This window comes from Macrobrachium nipponense, chromosome 3, assembly GCF_015104395.2.
Source record: "Macrobrachium nipponense isolate FS-2020 chromosome 3, ASM1510439v2, whole genome shotgun sequence".
Classification (NCBI taxonomy): Eukaryota; Metazoa; Arthropoda; class Malacostraca; order Decapoda; family Palaemonidae; genus Macrobrachium; species Macrobrachium nipponense.
In genome coordinates, this window is record NC_087202.1 from 119,478,182 (window position 1) to 119,498,668 (window position 20,487).

The window sequence follows — 20,487 nt, forward strand, 5'->3', positions numbered from 1 at the left end:
AATGAGATGATTATTTTCAGCAGTTTGTTCAGACATTTCGTAATCTTATTTACATCTGATTTCTAAATATATATATGTATATATATATATATCATATATATATATGTATAATATATATATATATATAATATATATATAATAGATATATATATATAGATATATAGATAGATAGATAAAATAAAATAAAGGTCAGTTAAAAGTCAGAAGACAGGTAAAATACTAAAATATACGATACGCAAGGACAAATAAAAATCTAGATTGCATTATACAAAGAGAAAGGCAGAACACTAAAATGCGCATGAAACTTACAAAAGACTAATTGAAATAACATAAAAACACCAGTAAAAAAGAACTAACCTGCTGGTCAAAGAACAGAGCTGAACTAGAAATAGCAACAAAGCAAGGTAAGGAGAGAGAGAGAGAGAGAAATAAAAGCATCGAGACCAAAACAACTGGGTAGAGCAGGACTGTGTACTTTATTGAAGAACTGTAGTAGTTTAATCATAAGTGTTTCAAGTATAAATATATAATTTTGGTTGTTACTATGACCAATAATACTAAAAGTTTCATTTTTAATTACCGTTTTAGATATTTTAGAATGGTTGCATATGTTAGATGCTTCAGGGTTGGAAATTCTTGTCCTCTTCCCGCACGGTAGCTTATCTCTAGTCGATGCGCAATTTGAGCAGACGTCTAGTAGCTCCGACAGAAGTCCCCGAATGACATCCGGGGTACGCATACCTGTAGATTACATTTGACGTCATATAAGGACTTCAGCGATCTTTAAACCGGAATAAAGAGCCAATAGTTAGTGGGTTTTTGGGAATGAGCTTAATAGCGCTCCAAAGTGCCAGTCCTCTAAAAGGAAGAGGATCTCCCCATGAAACAGATTCTAGTTTGAGGCGATAGAAAGCGCCCTGTGAACCAATGTGCGAATGGAGTTAAGTTTGAAAGCTGTAAAAACAAAAGCTAAAATAACTCGAACTCAGTCCAGTGAAAGTTTTTTCTTTTTTCTCAAAACAGAGGTACTAAAAACATTGTCTCTCTTAACCAAAACATCTACAAAAGTTAGTCGGTCACACTGTTCGCTTTCAAGAGTAAACTTAACATTATGATGGCATGAATGAATAAATTCTGAAAATAACTCTGAGTGAAAATTCGTGTTTAAAGAGAGCGAAGGAGTCATCCACATAACGCACATAAAAGAGTTGTCTAAAGAAAGTGGACCACAAAATTTAGTATTGGGTTCTGAAAATAGTCTACCCAAAATAATTTCAATAGTTTCGCTCACGGGTAAGTTCGCAAACAGGGATTCAATATCGAAACTGGCCATTTATAGATCAGGGTCCTGAGTGAGAATTTGGTATTTAAATTGTTAAGTGTACCTGTTCCGTGTAAGTGGCTGAAACAAAGCCATTTCGCAGTCAGTTAGTACCTTGTAGAAATCCTTTGAACTAACCAAGAAACATAATTTCGACAAATAATGATGTCCTGCAACTTGATTAACTGTAGCCCCTGGAATTTTCCAATTACATCTTGTAGCATTATATAATATATATATATATATATATATATATATAATATATATATATATATATATATATATTATATTATATATATAAATATATATATATATATATATATATATATATATATATATATATATATATATATAATATAATATATATATATATATATATTATATAAATATATATATTATTATATATATATACATATAATATACATATATATACATATATATATATATATATATATATATATATATATATATATATATATATATATATATATCATATTTAAGTCATTATGTTGAAATTAATTTTTTTGGTTCAAGGGATTTTTACAAGGTACTGGCTCCGAAATGGTTTTGATAAGTATTCTTGCCTTTCATCTTATATTTATAAGAGGAATAAGATGGTTATTGGTCATAAGTAAGGGTAATAATACTCTATATCTGCATCTTCCGGTAAATTTCACTCATTAAGTCTGAATCAACGAATGCAATTGATACTTTCCTTTCGGCAATACACCAAGCAATAAGATTATTATCATTACACATGTTTTTCTATGCTTCAGTACACTTTCTTAAGTTTCCTTTTGCTTATAGTTTTCCGCACTGCTGTAATTGCTCGGTAGCAGTAGTCACAGTAAAATTATTATTCTCCTTTTGTAGATGAACCCTGTTCATATAAAACAAGCCCACTAAGACACTGACTTGGAAGTCAAGCTTGCGAAGAGTTTGGTGTTCATTGGAGAGAAGTAACAGGAGGTATTTGGAAAAACAGCAGGAAGAAGCGAGCACTATTAAACAAGAAAAAAATAATGAACAGCTTAATGAATAAATTAATAAAAATGCAAGAAAATTATCAAAATACAAGAGACTTGTAGCAGAAGTAAAGAAAAGGCGTTAACTCGTACGCCAGTTCACATTACCCTGATTCGTTGGGCATCTGAAATATTTGAATTAGAGCTAATGGACTACTTTCAGACATTACTAATATTGCATGATGGAAATGATGCATTAGACGCCAGTCACAAATATTTTAGAATCGGTTAACTCAACCTGCAAAAGACACAAATTGGCATAATTTTTAATCCCAAGTCGTATCTTATTAAAGTAAGACAGACCACACTCTCTCGACATAATGTAGTTGGTCTTATTTTGTTACGTTCATATAATTTACAGAGATATTTAGTCGTTGGCTGCAATAACCATGAATGGATAACGATAAATAAAAGAAACTGCCCTATTAATTATATATTTGGAATCGAGATACTTAATGTTGGAAAATAGCAGCACACAATTCTCACGCTGACAAAATACTACATATGGCACAAATTGGCTCAGGAATTGATTATCACAGTATTTTTCTGTTCAGTGAAATTTAGAACAATTCTAGTTTATAGGACAGCGGGTGATCATTGGGGTATAATGTCTTCAGTGGAAATTCGTTTGTCTAATTTGCAATAGATATTTTGTCAACATTTACCATGAAGGATGTACAGTATCACGAAAGTGAAAATTCACAGAACAATAATGATTAACAAAAAGTTGTTTACACTGAATAGTTTACAATTTTTAGTATTTTGCAATAGTCGTGTAGTTCAGTGATATCTGAAGCACAGAAGTTAGTGCAAATGTAAATCAAACAGACATTTATATACCACCCTTTGAGAATCTAGTCCGTGACACTTGGCTTACTTTGTACTCTATTAACAATCCTCCCGTGTTGCGTTTTCATTCCTCACCCTTAGACTTCACGTCATTACTTGCTCTGCTGGCATGACAGGCAAGAAATGATAATTATATCCGTTACTTAATAGCCATTTATTCCACTACTACTCCGGGGTAATCCACAGGAAGCCATAATAATCATAATAAGTATCATTTCATGCCCTTAGTGAAGGGTCCAAGAACAGCGTTCTCTCTCTCTCTCTCTCTATTTCACTAGGAATGATAATAAGTATATCACGAGTATTGCTAAACTGTAGTTTGTCTTCATCTTCATTTTCAGCCTTCTCGTTGCCTTCTACACTGATGCAACCGGAGCTGGAATGAGATTGCGTATCTGCCACGCCACAGCTGCAGGCATCAGGAGCCACAGGACGATGCAGAAGCACTCGATGCAGGCGAGGGCCCAGATGCTCACGTTGTAGCTGCCCACGATTTGGGTCACCCATCCTGCAAAGGAGAGAGCACGTGAGATTTGATTTATGCGGGGTTTTAGGCATAATGCCAAGCACTGGGACATCTAAGGCCATTCTTCAACGCTGAAACGGAAATTGACAGTGAAAAGGTCTGAAAGGTGTAACGGGAGGAAAGCATCGCAGTTGCATTATGAATCAATTCTTAGGAGAGGGTGGACAGTAAGATGGAAGAAAGATGATATGAAAGGAGGTACAGTAAAAGGTATGAAAGTAGTTGCAGCTAGGGGCCAAAGGGACGCTGCAAAGAACCTTTAGTAATGCCTACATTGCACTGTATGAGGAGCATTGACGGCGCTACCCCCCCACGGGGAAGAGCACGTGAGATGCATGCAGTTCTGCCGACGACGTGAAATGCTTGAGATAAGGAACATAGGTCTAGCGATTGCACATAAGTTTTTAGTTTACTATTATTATTAATCTTTCTTTGTTTATGTTTCCGATTTCCTCGGAGTCCTTTCCTTTATTAGAAATAACTTATATTACTGAAGGATCCTTTCTTTCCTGCGCGGAAGATGCAGCAGGTTCGCCGACGACGTGAAATACTATTTTTTTTTTATATATATATTTATAGGAATAAGGCATGTAGGTCTAACGATGGCTCATCATTCCATGGTTAGTTATCATTATTATTATCATTATGTTTCCATTTTCCTCAGACTCCTTTCCTATCTAGAAATTACTTGCAACATTAAGGGATCCTTTCTCTGTTACTCCCAAAGACACGGTGTTTGGTCAGTTTGGGGCCTACGCTTTCAGTAATTTTGAACGGTCTTTTGACAAAAATGGAAATCTTTGACGAAAACATGTTCCTTATTCAACTATTCTAATTCAGCAATATTTCTTCTTCTTTGGAATGCATGCCTTGCACCTAGATTAACACTCCCCCCAGTGATAGATGCTAACAAATTAATTACTGTCCATTTCAGGGACCGCGAATCATTGCTTTTCTTAAATAGCTTTCAGAATTAATTATTTGATCGAAATGGATAAAAAAACCTCCCACTAATTTTTGTAATAAGTGCATTGTCAAATAGTGTTAGTTAAGGCGTTTACTCTGGACTTACATGGTATTGCCAAGCATCGCCAAACTCTGCATTCGAACGTCCTTTATCCCCATCCCGTCACCTCCCCGTTTCCTTCCACGTCCCTCCCTCAACCCACTTTCCTGTCCTTCCCAATTTTCGGTTTATTATTTTATGTTGAGTAATATTGGATGCTATAAATATGTTGGTTTTTGTAGACTCTCTGTTCATTTAATTATTGTCATTGTATTTTCTTTATATATATATATATGTATATAATGGGAGTAGGTTAAAGAGCGTATGACCTGCACCCAACAAATGTACCTACTATCACGATCTATTAAGTCCTTTACCCTTCGTATTGATGAGTTGACTTCGAGCAGGTAAGATAAAGTAACCAAAATTAAATCACACAGTTCAACCTACAAGCCAGTATTATAATTACAGCTACTATAAAAAAAAGAAATTAATCACTATTATGGTTATTACGTCAATTTATGAACTCTCCAATTATCTCCTGGTATTGCAAAATATCTCAGAAAACGGTATTTTATTGCACATTGTTAATTACAGAGGTATTGGGGGAGAGATGAGAAAAGCACACAAACACAAAGAGAGAGAGAGAGAGAGAGAGAGAGAGAGAGAGAGAGAGAGAGAGAGAGTGGGATGGAGGGAGGGACTCCGAGGCGGAGAGAAGGGATGATGGATAGCGGACGTTTGATTGCATAGATTTGTCCTGCTGGCTCTACTGCCTTTAAAAGTCAGTAGTAAACGCCTTAACCATTTGACAATGTACTATGATGCCAAAAATTAGTGGGAGGTGTCTTGTACACTGTGTCAAAATACCATTCCGTTCAAATGATTAGTTTGAAAGATATTTGAGAAAAAACGACGACTCGTGGTCCCTGAAAAGGATATCAGTTTTCAGTGTAAACGAAAGCGATGTCATGCCTGCTTCCTCATACGTGCTAATTTTTAAAAATCGTAGTTCAAAATATCAGACTCTTTAATTCAGCCGTGGGAATGTTGCTATGTTGGATTTCATTATCTTATGATAACGAACCACAAAATGCTGGTCTTGACTTGTCAAAGCAGCCGTTTCCTCACTTCTGTGCATTGTGCCAAGATCAGAACGTAAACAAAGTATTGCCATCAATAATAGCCAGCGTTTCTTTGGTATGAAAAGTCCTTTTCTTCCACAAGCAAACACAGGAGACTGGGGAAAGTATTATATTTGAGATAAGACTATCGACTGAAAACTTCAAATAAGGGATTCGGAAATTAAGGGAAAATTGTTATCGATAATGGAAATGATTTATTCTACTATACAACATCCACCGCACTTTGCAGCGAAGTCCCGCCAACTGCTTACGTCACGACCATTCCTTAACGCTGGTTGGCTTACGATGGTTTCGAAAAGTCGGTTAATCTGTGGTTCTTTTCATCTTCATTAATTTTGCAATAGTTTTTATACCGAACTAAAATAAGTTACGCTGATTATTAAAAGAAAATCATATACGCATCTCCCTAAAAATGGTAAAAAAGAAAGAAAGAAAAAAAAAAAAAGGAATATGAATGAAGTAAGGAGAGTTCCTCGATGCTGTAAGTTTATCGTAAATGAGGTTAACGTGAACATGGAGGTGACACGGGGAATGTCTGCGTACGAATCGGTGCAATTGATTTACAGGAAGTGATAATTACCGTCTGGAATTGTCAAGCGTGTTCGCCATTCTAAATTTAATTGCAAAGATATTCTCAGAGCTCTGCAGACAGGTATTTCATATTGATTTTATGAAATTTTATTCCATTTTATTAGACAAAATCGACTTAAAAAAACAAAAGAAAACTAGAGAGTCTGTTTAGCTTAACGTTACAGTATCTTCTCTTTCCCACCGTTATTCCTTCACTAAGGGGTCGGGTGCCTGATGCGCCTTTCCTTACAACATCAGGCATGGTTTATCACTTGGCAAAGGGATTTTTACGACCGCATGTCCTTGCTGTCATCAACCACAGTTATTGGCGGTGGGCCTCGCCTTGATTAAAAAGTCCACCTGCGAGACAGCAGTTCCCACAGTTATAGGTGGTAGGCCTAGCCTTTTACTAAAAGAGTAAGACTGCAAGGCTGCGGCCTGTCCTTTTAGTCGGCTTTTTCGACACCGTCGACACGCAGAACCATCGGTGGTAGTATTTTTACACCCCTACCACAGGGTGGGTTAACGTTACAGTACGATAGGCTGTAAATCATACTGGACATAATTTGCTGAGGATTTTCTTAAGGACATTATCTCCTTTCGAAATAATAGGATCATAAAAAATTATGTAGACCTGTATTGTCCTGTGTCTTTTTGTCGGTTTATGCAGCTTATGACGTTTGGATTATGAGCCTACCTTCTATCCCTACATTAAGGGGTCAGTCAGTTGCCTGATGCGCCTTCTCCACTGCCTTCTATCAAAGGCATCATCCTCCACCAAACCTCTTCCCTCCATATCTTCCTTCACTTCATCTCGTCATCTAATTCTCTGTCTCCTCTCGATCTACTTCCTCTGACAGGTTCTTCCCAGGCCCTCATCACTCCCTCCTCGTCATCCATCCTTAACACATGCTCATACCATCTCAATTGTGACACTCTTATCACATCTGCAATCTTTACTAAGCCTGCCCTTCTTAGTTCATCATTCCACTCTCTCAAGCAGCAACATTCCCATAATCCACCTCAGCCTTCTCATCTCTGTTCTCTCAAGCTTTACTTCCTCTTTTCTTCTTAGAGCCCATGTTTCTGCCCTATTCTATAACACTGGTCTTATCACTGTGCTACAGATCTTGATTTTTAGCTTGATTGGCATTTTCTTATCACATGCTACTCCAGCTACATCTCTCCACTTCCTGCTTGACGATTTTATCCTACTGTCAACTTGAGGGCTGAGCCTCACATCCTCCCTCTTGGCTTAAAGTAGATCCTAAGTAATTAAACTTTTCTGTCTTTTATAATCGAGCTTCTTCTTTCTTGTATTACTATTGTCTCTATCTTCCCAACTGCTCACCAAAACCTCAGTTTTATTCACATTCACCTATAAACCACCCCCTCTAAAGACTTCTGCCACTTTCCAAACCCTTCTCTGTAGGTCCTCCTCATCTTCAGCAGTAATCACCAGTTCATCAGCGTAAAACAACTCTCATGGCACTTCATTCCTGATCTCTTCACCCAACACATCCATGACCAGCACAAACAAAAATGGGCTTAATGCTGACCCCTGATGTAATCAAACACTAACTTCAAAGTTTTCTGTTTCCCCTATTGCTGTTATTACTTTTGTGCCCATTCTTTGATATATGATCTCGACCAGCCTAACCATCTTTTCAGGGATTTTCTTCTTCCTCAAACACCAAAACATCAGTTCCTTTGGGATTCTATCACATGCTTCACTAGGTCTATAAATGCACAATAAAGCTCTTGGTTTCTCTCTATCCTCTTTTCCTGTTGCTGTCTTACTATGGAGATGCTCCCTTAATCAAACAAATCGTGGGCTACTCAAAGACTGGTTCGTATCATCTCACCATAGCCTTAATTTTCATAGAAATGCTACAGCAGCCTTACATCTAATTGTTAGCCGTTTCGTAAATATATTTTCTATATAATTTCTTGAGAGTAACTCAGTAGTTGTGCCTAAGGCTGAGACAGCCCTATGATTGATCAATGTGCGCCATCGGTTGCAGGCCCAAAAGTTTTACATTTATTTTCTGTGGTATAAATGGCGTAACAATTACTATACTCTGTTTTTTTTTCATCTGTCCATCTGCCTGTGGTGTTTTTGTATGGTAACACTGCGTCCCGGGCTTTAGATAGTTACGCTATGTGTAAATTTTAGGTAAATAAAAGGATATCTGGGTGTACATTTGCAACTGAAAAGTGTTTTAATAATTTACTGTATGCGAATTACACCGTTAATATTCGAAATAGGATATTATTATAATCTTTGAATGTAAGCTGAATGTAACTATCTAAAGCCCGGACGCAGTGTTACCATACAAAAACACCACAGGCGGATGGACAGATAAAAAAAAACAGAGTATAGTAATGGCCATAGACACATGTAATACATGTATATATGCGCATGCTTATATGTATACATTCCACTGTATCCATATACATTATATATTGGGAGTTCAAGCTACAATATTAATCAAAAGCTATGCTATTTCGAACAGATACTGATAGAAAACTATTTTGCAATAAGAGACTGACATGTAGGCCTATGACCTGCCATTGCCTCAGAATGTAAAAAACTGATTTGACATATGGGTCTATGCTGTGTCATTGCCTCAAAATATAAGAAATTGACGGGATGGCCTATGCCCTGTCATTGCCTCAAAATAATAAGAAAATGGCATGTAAGTCATTGCCTCAAAACATAAAAAAAATTATATGTAGGCTTATGTCCTGCATTGCCTGAAAATATAAGAAATGGATGTGTAGGCCTATGACCTGTCATTGCCTCAAAATACAAGATATTGACGTGTAGGCCTATGCCCTGTCATTGCCTCAAAATAATAAGAAAATGGTATGTAAGCCTATGTCCAGTCATTGCCTCAAAATATAAAAAAAAAAAAATGATATGTAGGCTTATGTCCTGTCATTGCCTGAAAATATAAGAAAGTGATGTGTAGGCCTATGTCCTGCACTTGCCTCAAAATATAAGAAGTTAACGTGTAGGCATATGCCCTGTCATTGCCTCAAAATAAAAGAAACTGATTTGATGTGTAGGTCTATGCTGTTTCATTGCCTCAAAATATTTGAGATTGACGCCAAGACCTAGGCCATATCATTGAATCAAAATATTAGAAACTGATGTGTAGGTGTATGCTTTGTCATTGCCTCAAAATATAAGAAATTGACGTGAAGGCCTAGGCCATATCATTGGATCAGAATATTAGAAATTGATGTGAAGGGCTATGCCCTGTCATTACCTCAAAATATAAGAATTTGATGTGCCTCATAAGAAATTGACATGTCGACAGTAGGCCTGTCTTCATTGCCTCAAAATATAAGAAAATGATTTGACGTGTAGGTCTATGCCCTGTCACTTCCTCAAAATGTAAGAAATTTACATGAAGGCCTATGTGCTGTCATTGCCTCAAATAAGAAATTGATGTGTAGCCTATGTCCTGTTATTGCTTGAAAATATAAGAAACTGACATGAAGGCTTGATCTAACAATAATATTATCATTTGACATGTAGGATTATGATGAATTAATACGCTAAATTCGGAACTGGCTGCAGAAGTCTATGCTTAATTTCAATTAACATGGTTTATGTGGAACCACTTATGTAGGTCAACGCCAATTAAAAAAAGGGAGATGGTTGTCAATTTAGGTTACGCATTATAAAAAAAAAAAAAATACACAGAATGATCCAAGACCCTCATATGGTAACCTAATATGTCTTTTATATCTGAGATATCAATTGCAGACTTCACAACTCTGGGAACTCAAATCTGTGGTGTCATCATTCATGCACGGAGCTCATCAAGACCGAACGGTGTCAAATCCGTTCTGGTAATCGTATGAACAATTTAAATAGTGACGGCATTACCCTTACGAGAGCTAGCCAATCACTGGCAAGCAGTGGGCGGGGCTTAGCTGCAAAGAACCCTGGATTTTGCTACAGTAATTTATTTATGCAACAACTTAATTTTTTTTGAAGAATGAATACATCGTAATTAAATAAATATTTAGGAGATGTATTATGGGATTTAAGAACCATAAGTGTTTATTGTCCTGTTAAAAAGAATCTTGAAAATATACAACTCAGCTCAATAGGACAAGTCTTCGGAAGACAAAAGTAGCGGTCTGGTGGAATGAATTTAAGTTATCTGGCGTTACAATGGCGGCGGTCTGTATTGCCCTATAATGAATTACTTGATATGTTTTAAATATTGAAACGGTTACAAAATTTTCAAAGTAGGCACAGGATATGAAACAACTCCCATTAATTATCTGAAAGGGTAATTATCTGAAAGGTTAATTATCTGAAAGGCAATTTATATAGGCTTTTACTGTTTTAGAATTTACCTATTATGCACAGTATATGTTTATAAATATCTCAAATCAGTAATAAAAAAATGTAAACCAGGAAGTGTTGTAATATTGGTCCCTTCGTTGCAAAACTTTAGCAAATATTTTACAACTCATTTTTTGAGAGTTTGCAGACTAAGAAAAACTGTTCAGAAATTATGCTCGTTTGTTATTAATTTTTCAAGAGCTAATCTTAAATGTATGATAGGGGTTCCCACATATATATATTCCTTAACGTACTGTAGTCCATGATCAAGACCGATATCATACGATTGGTGTTTATATAGTATTTTTCTGTAGTATCGTTCGTATTTATATAATACAATATTTTATTTTAATTGGAAAACGCCATGAATGTCATCATTTGAAATGTTAGCTATGCTGATTCATACTACAGGAACATTTTCATGCTTGCAGATCATCAATATCCATATTATAAACCCTAAATAGTTTACCAGCATTAACCAGTAACAATTACAACGGTCTAGGACTCGATCACAGCGCCACCTGCAACGCCTGTTTACGTTTTATCAAATTTAGGTCTTTGTGAAAGGAATGTTGTCATAAGAGTTCTTAACTAGTGCGCAGGTCTCCAGGTTATTTTTCGACACATCTGCAAAATCTATACACAAGGACATAACCGCTAACTTACCAAGAACTGAACCAATGGAGATGAAGCCAAGGCCATTCAGCAGGCTAGCGGCACCAAACATCGCAGGGAGGTTCTTTGCTCCCATGTACTTGATCATTACCAAGTTGTAGAGGCCCATGAACGAGCCAATGCCATAACCCCAGACGCCCATACTGATAGCCATCCACGTCAACGAGGTTGCAAACGGGAAAGCTGGAAAAAGAGAACATGTAATAAGATTTGAAAACAATTTTACTTCGTTTCAGCCAATACTTTTTCAACTTGAAAAGTTAGTTAAATGTGGTAACAGATGTGTTGCTACGCCTGTCACTCTTTAGACAATTACTTTCATTGCACAAAACCACGCATCCAGAACAACAACTACGAATGGTCAAATGAAATACATTTTGTGTTCAGAAGAGCTTTGTGAGAAAAAAAGACCATATTCATTTTGATTCGCTTGTTAAAGCAAGATTTAGAATTTACTGTGAAGAATAAAAATTGTATGATACACGAATCAAAGATACTCACCTATATTGATGAGGGCAATGAGGGAAATACTGATAATGTAGCCGATCCGTATATCGAACCACTTGCAGTCCGTCAGCGCGGACATGATCAGACGAGACACCAGATTGCATATGCCTGCAACAGAAACACAAAGAGCTGACCCCTGAGACGAATGGAATTTTCCCACGACGAATGGAACCATGATGATGAAGTTCAGGTATCCGTTCATGGTAAGGGTACCACTCAGAGCTATTATAAACGCCGGCGGGGAACACAAAATCCGCAGGGAAAGCACAGTCGATTTGATTACGCGTAGCAATAAGCAACATATAGCAACGGACACCCTCCGTTCCTCTTTCTGGGGGGCCGTTTTCACAACAGCAGCTGAATTTCTTTCGGTGTCCGGTAAAAGATTCCTGCTCTCAGCGTCTGATCGGCCTCTTCGATGTAACTGCGAGTCCCTGATGGAATATCTTCGCCGGTAACTGACAGTCTTCGAGTGCCATTTAACCGGGTGGAACACGGCGGCAGCTACGCACGTATGGAATATTATGGCACCGAGAATCAACGTCGCCCCTTGGTAAGCGAAGAGCCCCTGGAGGTGGGTGATCAGCAAGGGCACGACGAATATGCCTATGCTGGTTCCTGTCATCAGGATGCCATTGGCCCTCCCGAGGTGAGCCGTGAAATATACAGGTATGATGATGTTGCTGATTGTCACCAGGATCCCTAGACCAATACCTGATGAGCGAAGGACGTATTTGTATAGTAATGCAAGTAGGTTCACATTTATATCGATGCATAAGTTTATATTTTCAATACAATGCACGCTTACGTAAAGTACATACACGTTATGCACAATATACCATTTATGCATACGTTTTATAGAGAGAGAGAGAGAGATTGCATGAATTTAAACTTACAAAGTCTCTTTAACCATTTTTAAGAGCAGAATTACTGGAGAAATGAGTGAATGAAGTATAATATTCGTTATATCATTCACCTGCCATTTTCACTGCAGCAGTGTAATTGTTACCTGTTATTTGAATGCGAATTGTTCATGACATTAGAAGCAAAGGGACTTTGAACGTTCATTATATCTATTAGCCTATATAAGTATATCAATTTTGTCTCTGCGTCTGCCACACTAAATGCTATATTACGTTAAGTGAAATGTATTCCGAAATAACTACGGTATAATTGGTATAGTTTTCAGTAAAACGAGAGACATTACATTTATCTCCGACGATAAATGTTTCATCACTTGTTCTCAAGTATTATTTGTATAAACGAAGCTTGAAAGAATCAGTGAAATATTACAAGTCAGTTGCCTTATAAAAGTCTGAAATATTTATCGAATGATATCTTTGAAAGTTTGGAATGTCCTGCATGAGCTCTTATCTTCAATTTCAGCCGCTCCTCAAATATCAGAGGCATCTCATATGTTGCCTTGAAATGCCGAGGGGTTGAGTAACGTCTGTTATTTCAACCTCTCATTTTTCTGAAGATTTGCTCTTAGCGATGTTATGAGGAGAACTGGTATTTTCCCAAGATCTTAATTCTAACGTTAGTTGTTCAACTTTTACTACTAACACTAATACTAGTACGATTACAACTACTAGTAAACTACTACGATACTCGTACTTAGTACTAATGTTGTTGATGTTGTATGAGAATGGCTGGATCACAGCGCTTGCAAGAAGCGATATGCACTGGTGACTTTGGATGCAACTAGAGAGCCAAATGAAAGAAGCAACGCTTACCTCCCAGCACCGAAAAAGAGAAGAAGAGGAACCAGGCCGAAGGCGCAAACGCAGAAAGTATGAGGCCCACGGTGACAAAGACTGCGCCAACTAACGCAACTTTCCTGTGTCCGAATTCCTCCGTCAGGGGTCCCACGGCTGGACTCATCAGGTTCCAGATGAGACTGAAGGAGTTGAAGATCCAGGAAACGGTGCTTGGCGGTGTCCCGAGGCCCAGGAAGAAGGGAGAAAATATTAAGCTGAAGCAGGGACCAATGCTGGAGCACACCTGAAAAAAAAATTAGGTAATTTATGATATTCAAGCTGGCTTCCATGCAATGTCCATGCTGAAAAGTAGCTATAAATAGCCGGGAATTACTGTTCTTACCAAAGGCATATTCGATCTAGTAATACACTGAAAATTCATTTTTCATACCGTAAATCTAATACTTTTCCAGTTAGTTTACAGTAGTCTGGTGCCTAATTCACTGAGCTACAGGGATGTTCATTAAAACTAGTAAATCTTATAAGGTGGATGTCAATGATAAATTTTCCTTGAAGATAATAACTGAAGATTCCTCATATGACATACAAACATGTATAGAATGAAGTCCTGAGCACGCGCATAATGCCATATCTTGAAATAACAGCGATTAGATTAGTTATCTTCTAAAATTCAAATCACAGATATACAGGAAACACTTATCCAACCTATAAAACGGTGTCAAGATCCATTTGATACCTTACTCATTTAATTTAAGTACTGTGTATCAGTTGAATTTACTTATCAAAAACTATGCTATCTGCTTAGTTAATTTCTCACATTTAAACCCCACCCAGGCAAAATCATCCTTTACTGAAACTTTTCTGTAGAAGTTTGGTATTAAGTAAGAAGGAACGTCGCTGAGCACCGCGTAGTTATTTCAAAATTTTGGTCGACTCATGAGAGCATTGGTAAACCTTCATTTCTAAAGCTCATTTGAATTAAATGATCGGTAACCAAAAGTCTCTGCTAATTCTGACATCTCCGGTTATCTTTGAATATAGCTTTTTAATAAAATAACAAACATGAAAAATATGAAGGTTGGTAACATAACAGCAATTTTACTCTATAATCTATTCTAGGTTGTTAACTTGTCTCGTTCATCTGGTATCGATGTGTAGTGTATAGGTAGTGAATGATCATGTGAACGGAATGAGAAACATCACTCGGATTCTCAGGACAGATTGTAAACCAGGGTAATGATAATTCCTCCTGTTCAAGGATATAGCGATGCAGGATAGTCAAAATCTTGAAGCTGCGTCATGTAAGGCTAGCGTTGTGACGCCTTACGATCTTCCGATGTTTTCTTTCCAGTAATAAGGTCGACGTATCTGTTCCAGGTTACCAGACGTCTCAACAGTCATAAAATCTTCAATGTGTCACTAAGAGATTGTAAGTTAAAACAAAAGCTAAGGACTAATACTGACAAGTTAAAATTTCCAGATGTTATTTAAGGGTTTGTATACTTTATTTCTTTTCGATCTTTTTTTTAGTACACCAAGAGGTTTACCTTCCTGCAGAACTTCCAAAGTACACGTATACTTTACTTTTACAATTCCATCTTCTCCATTTTCTTTACTTGGCCAGACTACCACGAAACACATTCATCCTATTTTTTTTTAACCTTTCTAATTATATATCGCCGTAGCTCATTCTAATCTTAAAGACTTCACGTTTTTTCTTAAACATTTTTTCTAAGTCCCTCCATTTGACAGTATGATAAAATATGTTTAGAAAGCACTCATATAAATGAACTGTATTTATGTTTGTCTTAAAAAAAACCCTAATTGTCATTCGAGAAAGGAATGAAAACAACTTCTGAGATCCACATAACCTTCGTGCGTAGTTCCTTATCCTAAACAATAGTACACACTTTGCTTGAGGTGTTTTTATTCTTGTTATCGTTACCTTTGGGTAGGGACTCTGGAAGATCGTGCCACTGAGGAGTGTTTTCTAGTGGTTTCTTTGTTTAAAACAAATTGCAACGGAAATGGAAATCCCCGGTTTCTGTCAGTATTCTGCGATTCCTTACAACAAACTGTGCAACTTAACAGATGATCTAACTGTTCAGCAACTTTCAAGTACACGAGAATCTTTTGCAAAATTTCGTGATAGACTGTGTAAGTTTTGACTTGACAGGAAAATATGCACATAATAGAAAAAAGTGATTGTCTTCTTTTGAGTGAATTTTTAGTGTTTTACCATTTTAAAGGCCACGGGCAGGCACAGACATAATCAACCTAAATCTAGCTGGATATATAAGAGAAAAGACGATTCACATGAGATGGCCAGAATTTAATATTTTCTTTTTATTATTATTTTCCTTTTATTTCCCTCGACATCCTCACTGTCGATGACTGAGTTATGAACTTCGTATTCGTCAAAGATAGCTGTTGACTTTCTCATAATATTTATTCTATGATAAAAATGTTACCAGTGCAAACAAATCATAAGAAGGTTGCAGGCATCTTAATTCCATCCACCAAGGCGAGATGAAGAGCTATTTATTGCATCTTGTAAAAATTGCTGAACATTATTCACGTGCGAGGGAATTTAAATTTTCGGTGGTCAGCTTGCATTACCAACCTGATCTGCAACTTCTATCGTTCTATGTGCTCAGATTACGCGGATACGTAAGATTTTTAGAAAAAAAAAGAAGAGGGGAAATAAATCGGGTCTCCCAAGTCATGTATCTTTGACAATGAAAATATATTATCTTTGATATCAGAAGTCGAGACCAGAAATAAAACATCACTAAGCAAAAAACCAATCAGGCGTACAATGTTTGAGCAAAGAACATACCCAAAACCTTTTATAGGGGAGGAGAACCGAGCGACTAAAAATAGACGCGAAATGAGATGCTTCACAGAAAAATAAACGGTTCGGCTGAAGACGACATGCGCTAGGGTGACGGTGTCAGCATGCAAGCTATAGCTAGACCGATGAACATCAGTTCTCGGAAAGACATAGGACTATGTTCAGATCCGCCAGTTGATGTATAGCGTTTAGAACGGTAGGCTTTATACGAAGCTGGAACAAATAATGTCAAAAGTATATTTTGTTATTCAGGAATGCTGATAATATTCCGTGGTCGTTAAAATATTTTAGCAAAAGGGTGAAGCGGGATACTGCTGTAAGTCCATCTCACTTTCCATGGGGTAGTAATATCACGAACCAGAAAGTCTTACGAAACCAAAATCAACTCAAGTCAAGCGATTTAAAAGCTGAGGAATGAACAAGAAGACAGAATCGCGTTGCCTTCCCCCAGACGAATTATGCATTAATTGCGCTGCCTTTGTTTGTTCAGTGAAGCTCTGTTGCAAAGCGAGTAGATGCATCCAGACAGACGTATCTTTATAAACTGATAAACTGAAACAGAGTGAAGTACCCTGCACCCTTATTATGCATAGAGATTTTATCTTTAAAACTGTTACTTGTGCGTGTGTGTACTCAGATTTACAGTGCGTGCTCTCTCTCTCTCTCTCTCTCTTCTCTCTCTCTCTCTTCTAAAACCGATGTCAGAGACCATGTAACAGGACTATTGAACTACTTAGATAAGACACTTTGCGGTCTGTTCACGCGCCACCTAATTTTTTGTGCCAATAAACGTGCCAAAGTGTGATTTGCTTGTTTGTTTTTTTGAACAGTCAGCATTTATACTTCACGTGTACGTTTGTCCTTGTTTATCTCATTTTTTATTCCGAGAAACGTATGATTTTGTCAATAGGGTTTAAATGATATATTTTCAATGAAACTTTGTTTTTATAGCATAGCAAATCGAAACATTTAATATACCGGGTATAATCATTACGTTAAATAATATTGTCACATGCTTATGTTTTCTCAGTCTGAAAGAACACTCATAGTTATGCAATCATTCATTTCAATACTTTCATTTACTGCCAAAGAATCCTTGTACGTTTTGCAGTTTCTTGAAATGCGAATGACTAATCCCGGATTACTGTAGCTGCAGCACATGTTTTGCCTTTTGGGTAGACTCGGAGAAAATGTTTTCAGTAATGAGATTGTTTTTCGCGTGTTTTGCTATTTCTTCAGTTTTTATGCTTCGAGATTGTGGAAATACAGTCACAACTGGTTCTCGTTAATACTCAGCAAGAGACCTGGTTACTATGGACATCTCATTAGACGAGAGAGAGAGAGAATTAAAGAAGGCATTATGGCTATTACAACTACATATGCATATATATATGTATGAATATGTATAAGTATATACAGACTATGTATATATATGTATGTATATATATAGTTTAGATATATAAATATATACATATACAAATATATAAGTATATGTAGAGAGAGAGAGAGAATTAAAGAAGGCATTATGGCTATTACAATTACATATGCATATATATATATATGTATGAATATAAGTATATACAGACTATGTATGCATGTATATATCGTTTAGTTTAGATATATAAATATATACATATACAAAATATATGTATATACAGAGGGAGAGAGAGACAGAGACAGAGACAGAGAGAGGATGACAATGAATAACTTTAAGATATGAGTGTACCAAACAAACTAATACCGTTACATAACATACTACTTAATCTCTCAAATGCTGGAAAGATTGAAACCATAATTTAATAATAGTTCCTTAACAATAAACCCTGCTTCGTTCTTCGAAGGAGCTTCTATCTGGTTGTGCAGTGTACTATCTCCGGGTTTATTACTGTGGAAAAACATATGACGTTTTAAAATCATGTAATTAGTAATAAAATGAACAGAGGATTGCGTGTCAGTCATGATTAATGGACGACATTCTGTAGTCCTTCCAGGTGTGCCTTGACGTTAATGTCTTCACACTTAAATCTCAGGTTTCTGTCAAAAGTATGCCAAATAATTTGTCCAAAATAGCGACAACCTAACCATAATCCCCCAGAGTAACGCTGCTACAGATTCCACAAAACCTATCAAATGGAATTCTATCTGGAAACATCGATATAGAGTAAAAGAAGAGGAATTCAGATGGTATTTAGCCTGTGACCAAGATCCGGAAAACATGACGCTAGCGAACGTGCGCTTCAGCCAAATCCGATGACCGCTATTCTGAGTATCGTCGTCCCCACCCCGTGTGAATGAAGATGGACATTTCGAATCACACATAGAACCACAGGTGATGAACTTCGTGTCCACTCCCGGCTCCGAGTGTAGAGTAACCCGAACGCGTCATTCATAAAGGAATGTCGGTAGTATGTAACGGGAGGTTAATCCTAAATGAACTGTGAATCAAGGGTAAATTAAAATGATCATTGAGTGTTTTCAAGTAGGTAAACATTCATATATAACAGTTCTGAAAGAGCCATTGATTTGCAATACAAGAATCAATTAATTTAGAATTTTTCATAAGAAACGAGTGACGAACAGGTTAACAAGAATAGCGAATAAATAACAAAGGAAGAGAGAAATGGTTCTGGTTTATAGTACAAGGACAAACGTGGTGCTCACCATAACAACGAAAGACCCAAGCAGCACCGCCCATCCCCACCCACCGTCAGGCGGGACGGTTTTCACTACTATTACATCGTCATCCTTTTTCCCCGTCTGTCCGTCTTTGCGTTTCTCTTCCTCCGCCTTATTTACTTCTTTCTTGTCTGGTCTCTCCTTTTGCGCATGAACTAACACTGGCTCAGTCTCTGTTCTCGCAGGCTGTGGTTTGTTTTCTTCTTCATTTTCAGTCTGCTGAGGGACGGGATTTTTGTTACTATTTTCAATCCGGTTTCTGGTTCCTCCATCACCATCTGTCCCGCAATCTGACGCAGAATTGCTTTTTCCACTTTCACTCATGACTTCGCTTTCTTTGGTCGTCTCTTGATGGCTAGAATCTTCGTTAGTTTGTCCATATGTTAATAATCTCACATTGTTTGTCGATGGAATTATACCCGTGTCTTTCTCCATTGTGTATATATAACCTGTTGATCCAGTAAATACTATAATCACTTTTCACGAGTAATACATCTGTTTCATGTTTACCTTGGAAAACTTGGCAGTGCGTTATATATATACACAACTTAGCTTATCGGGCAACTATATTTTTTAAAAGAAATGAGAATAGCACGGGCCTAGTCTCATAAACTCCATAATTCGTTTTAACATTTGTTTTATAAGCAGAATTCACATTTAATCAGAACTGCACTTTATCTCCAGTAAGAAGTCACTCCCTGGTAGGATATTAGTATCCTACAGTCAAGCGCAGGACCCTGGTCAAGCGATGCCATTCAATCGCCGGTCAGGAAGATCTCCGCATCCTACGCCTCCCAGCACCCCACAAGCAACAGACTGAGTCTGAGAGTTCGAGGCGAACTGCCGTGGCCGTAGATGCTATCTACTTGTGTGTGAGCGTGTGACCCCTACTTGTGACTGGTTGGTTTCCTGGCAGCCTTGCCCACAATGCCGAGTGCCCCAGTGTCCACCACTCCCCCACCCGCCACCCAATGGAACTACTGAGGTTCCCCTTTGCCGATCTCCCCACCCCGTTGCTCTCTGATTTGCCCTGGCGCCCAGAGAGCAACTTTAATGCCATTGGTGTGTTTGGTCTTTCCCACCCTCTCCCCCTCCCCCTTCCCTCCACACCCACTTCTCAGAAGGCCTTTATGGCTCCGTTCCAGGGGTACCCCCATGAGAGGAAGATGTGGTAGGGCGCACAACCTTTGACACTAAACCCAACCCTGAAAAGCTCGGCTTTACAAATGTGGTGACTGTCCCG

At 37.5% G+C, this 20,487-nt stretch overlaps 1 protein-coding gene across 1 annotated transcript; it reads right to left on the reverse strand.

Moving 5' to 3' along the window:
• Positions 1–2,766: 2,766 nt before the first annotated feature.
• Positions 2,767–20,180, reverse strand: LOC135222006 (monocarboxylate transporter 9-like). Its single transcript, XM_064260123.1, has 5 exons — positions 19,230–20,180; positions 13,730–13,997; positions 11,988–12,707; positions 11,478–11,669; positions 2,767–3,703 (listed from the first exon to the last, which is right to left on the reverse strand). The coding sequence occupies exons 1-5, from the start codon at positions 19,677–19,679 to the stop codon at positions 3,552–3,554; spliced, it is 1,782 nt and encodes a 593-aa protein (XP_064116193.1). The 5' UTR covers positions 19,680–20,180; the 3' UTR covers positions 2,767–3,551.
• Between the last annotated feature and the right edge of the window lie 307 nt (positions 20,181–20,487).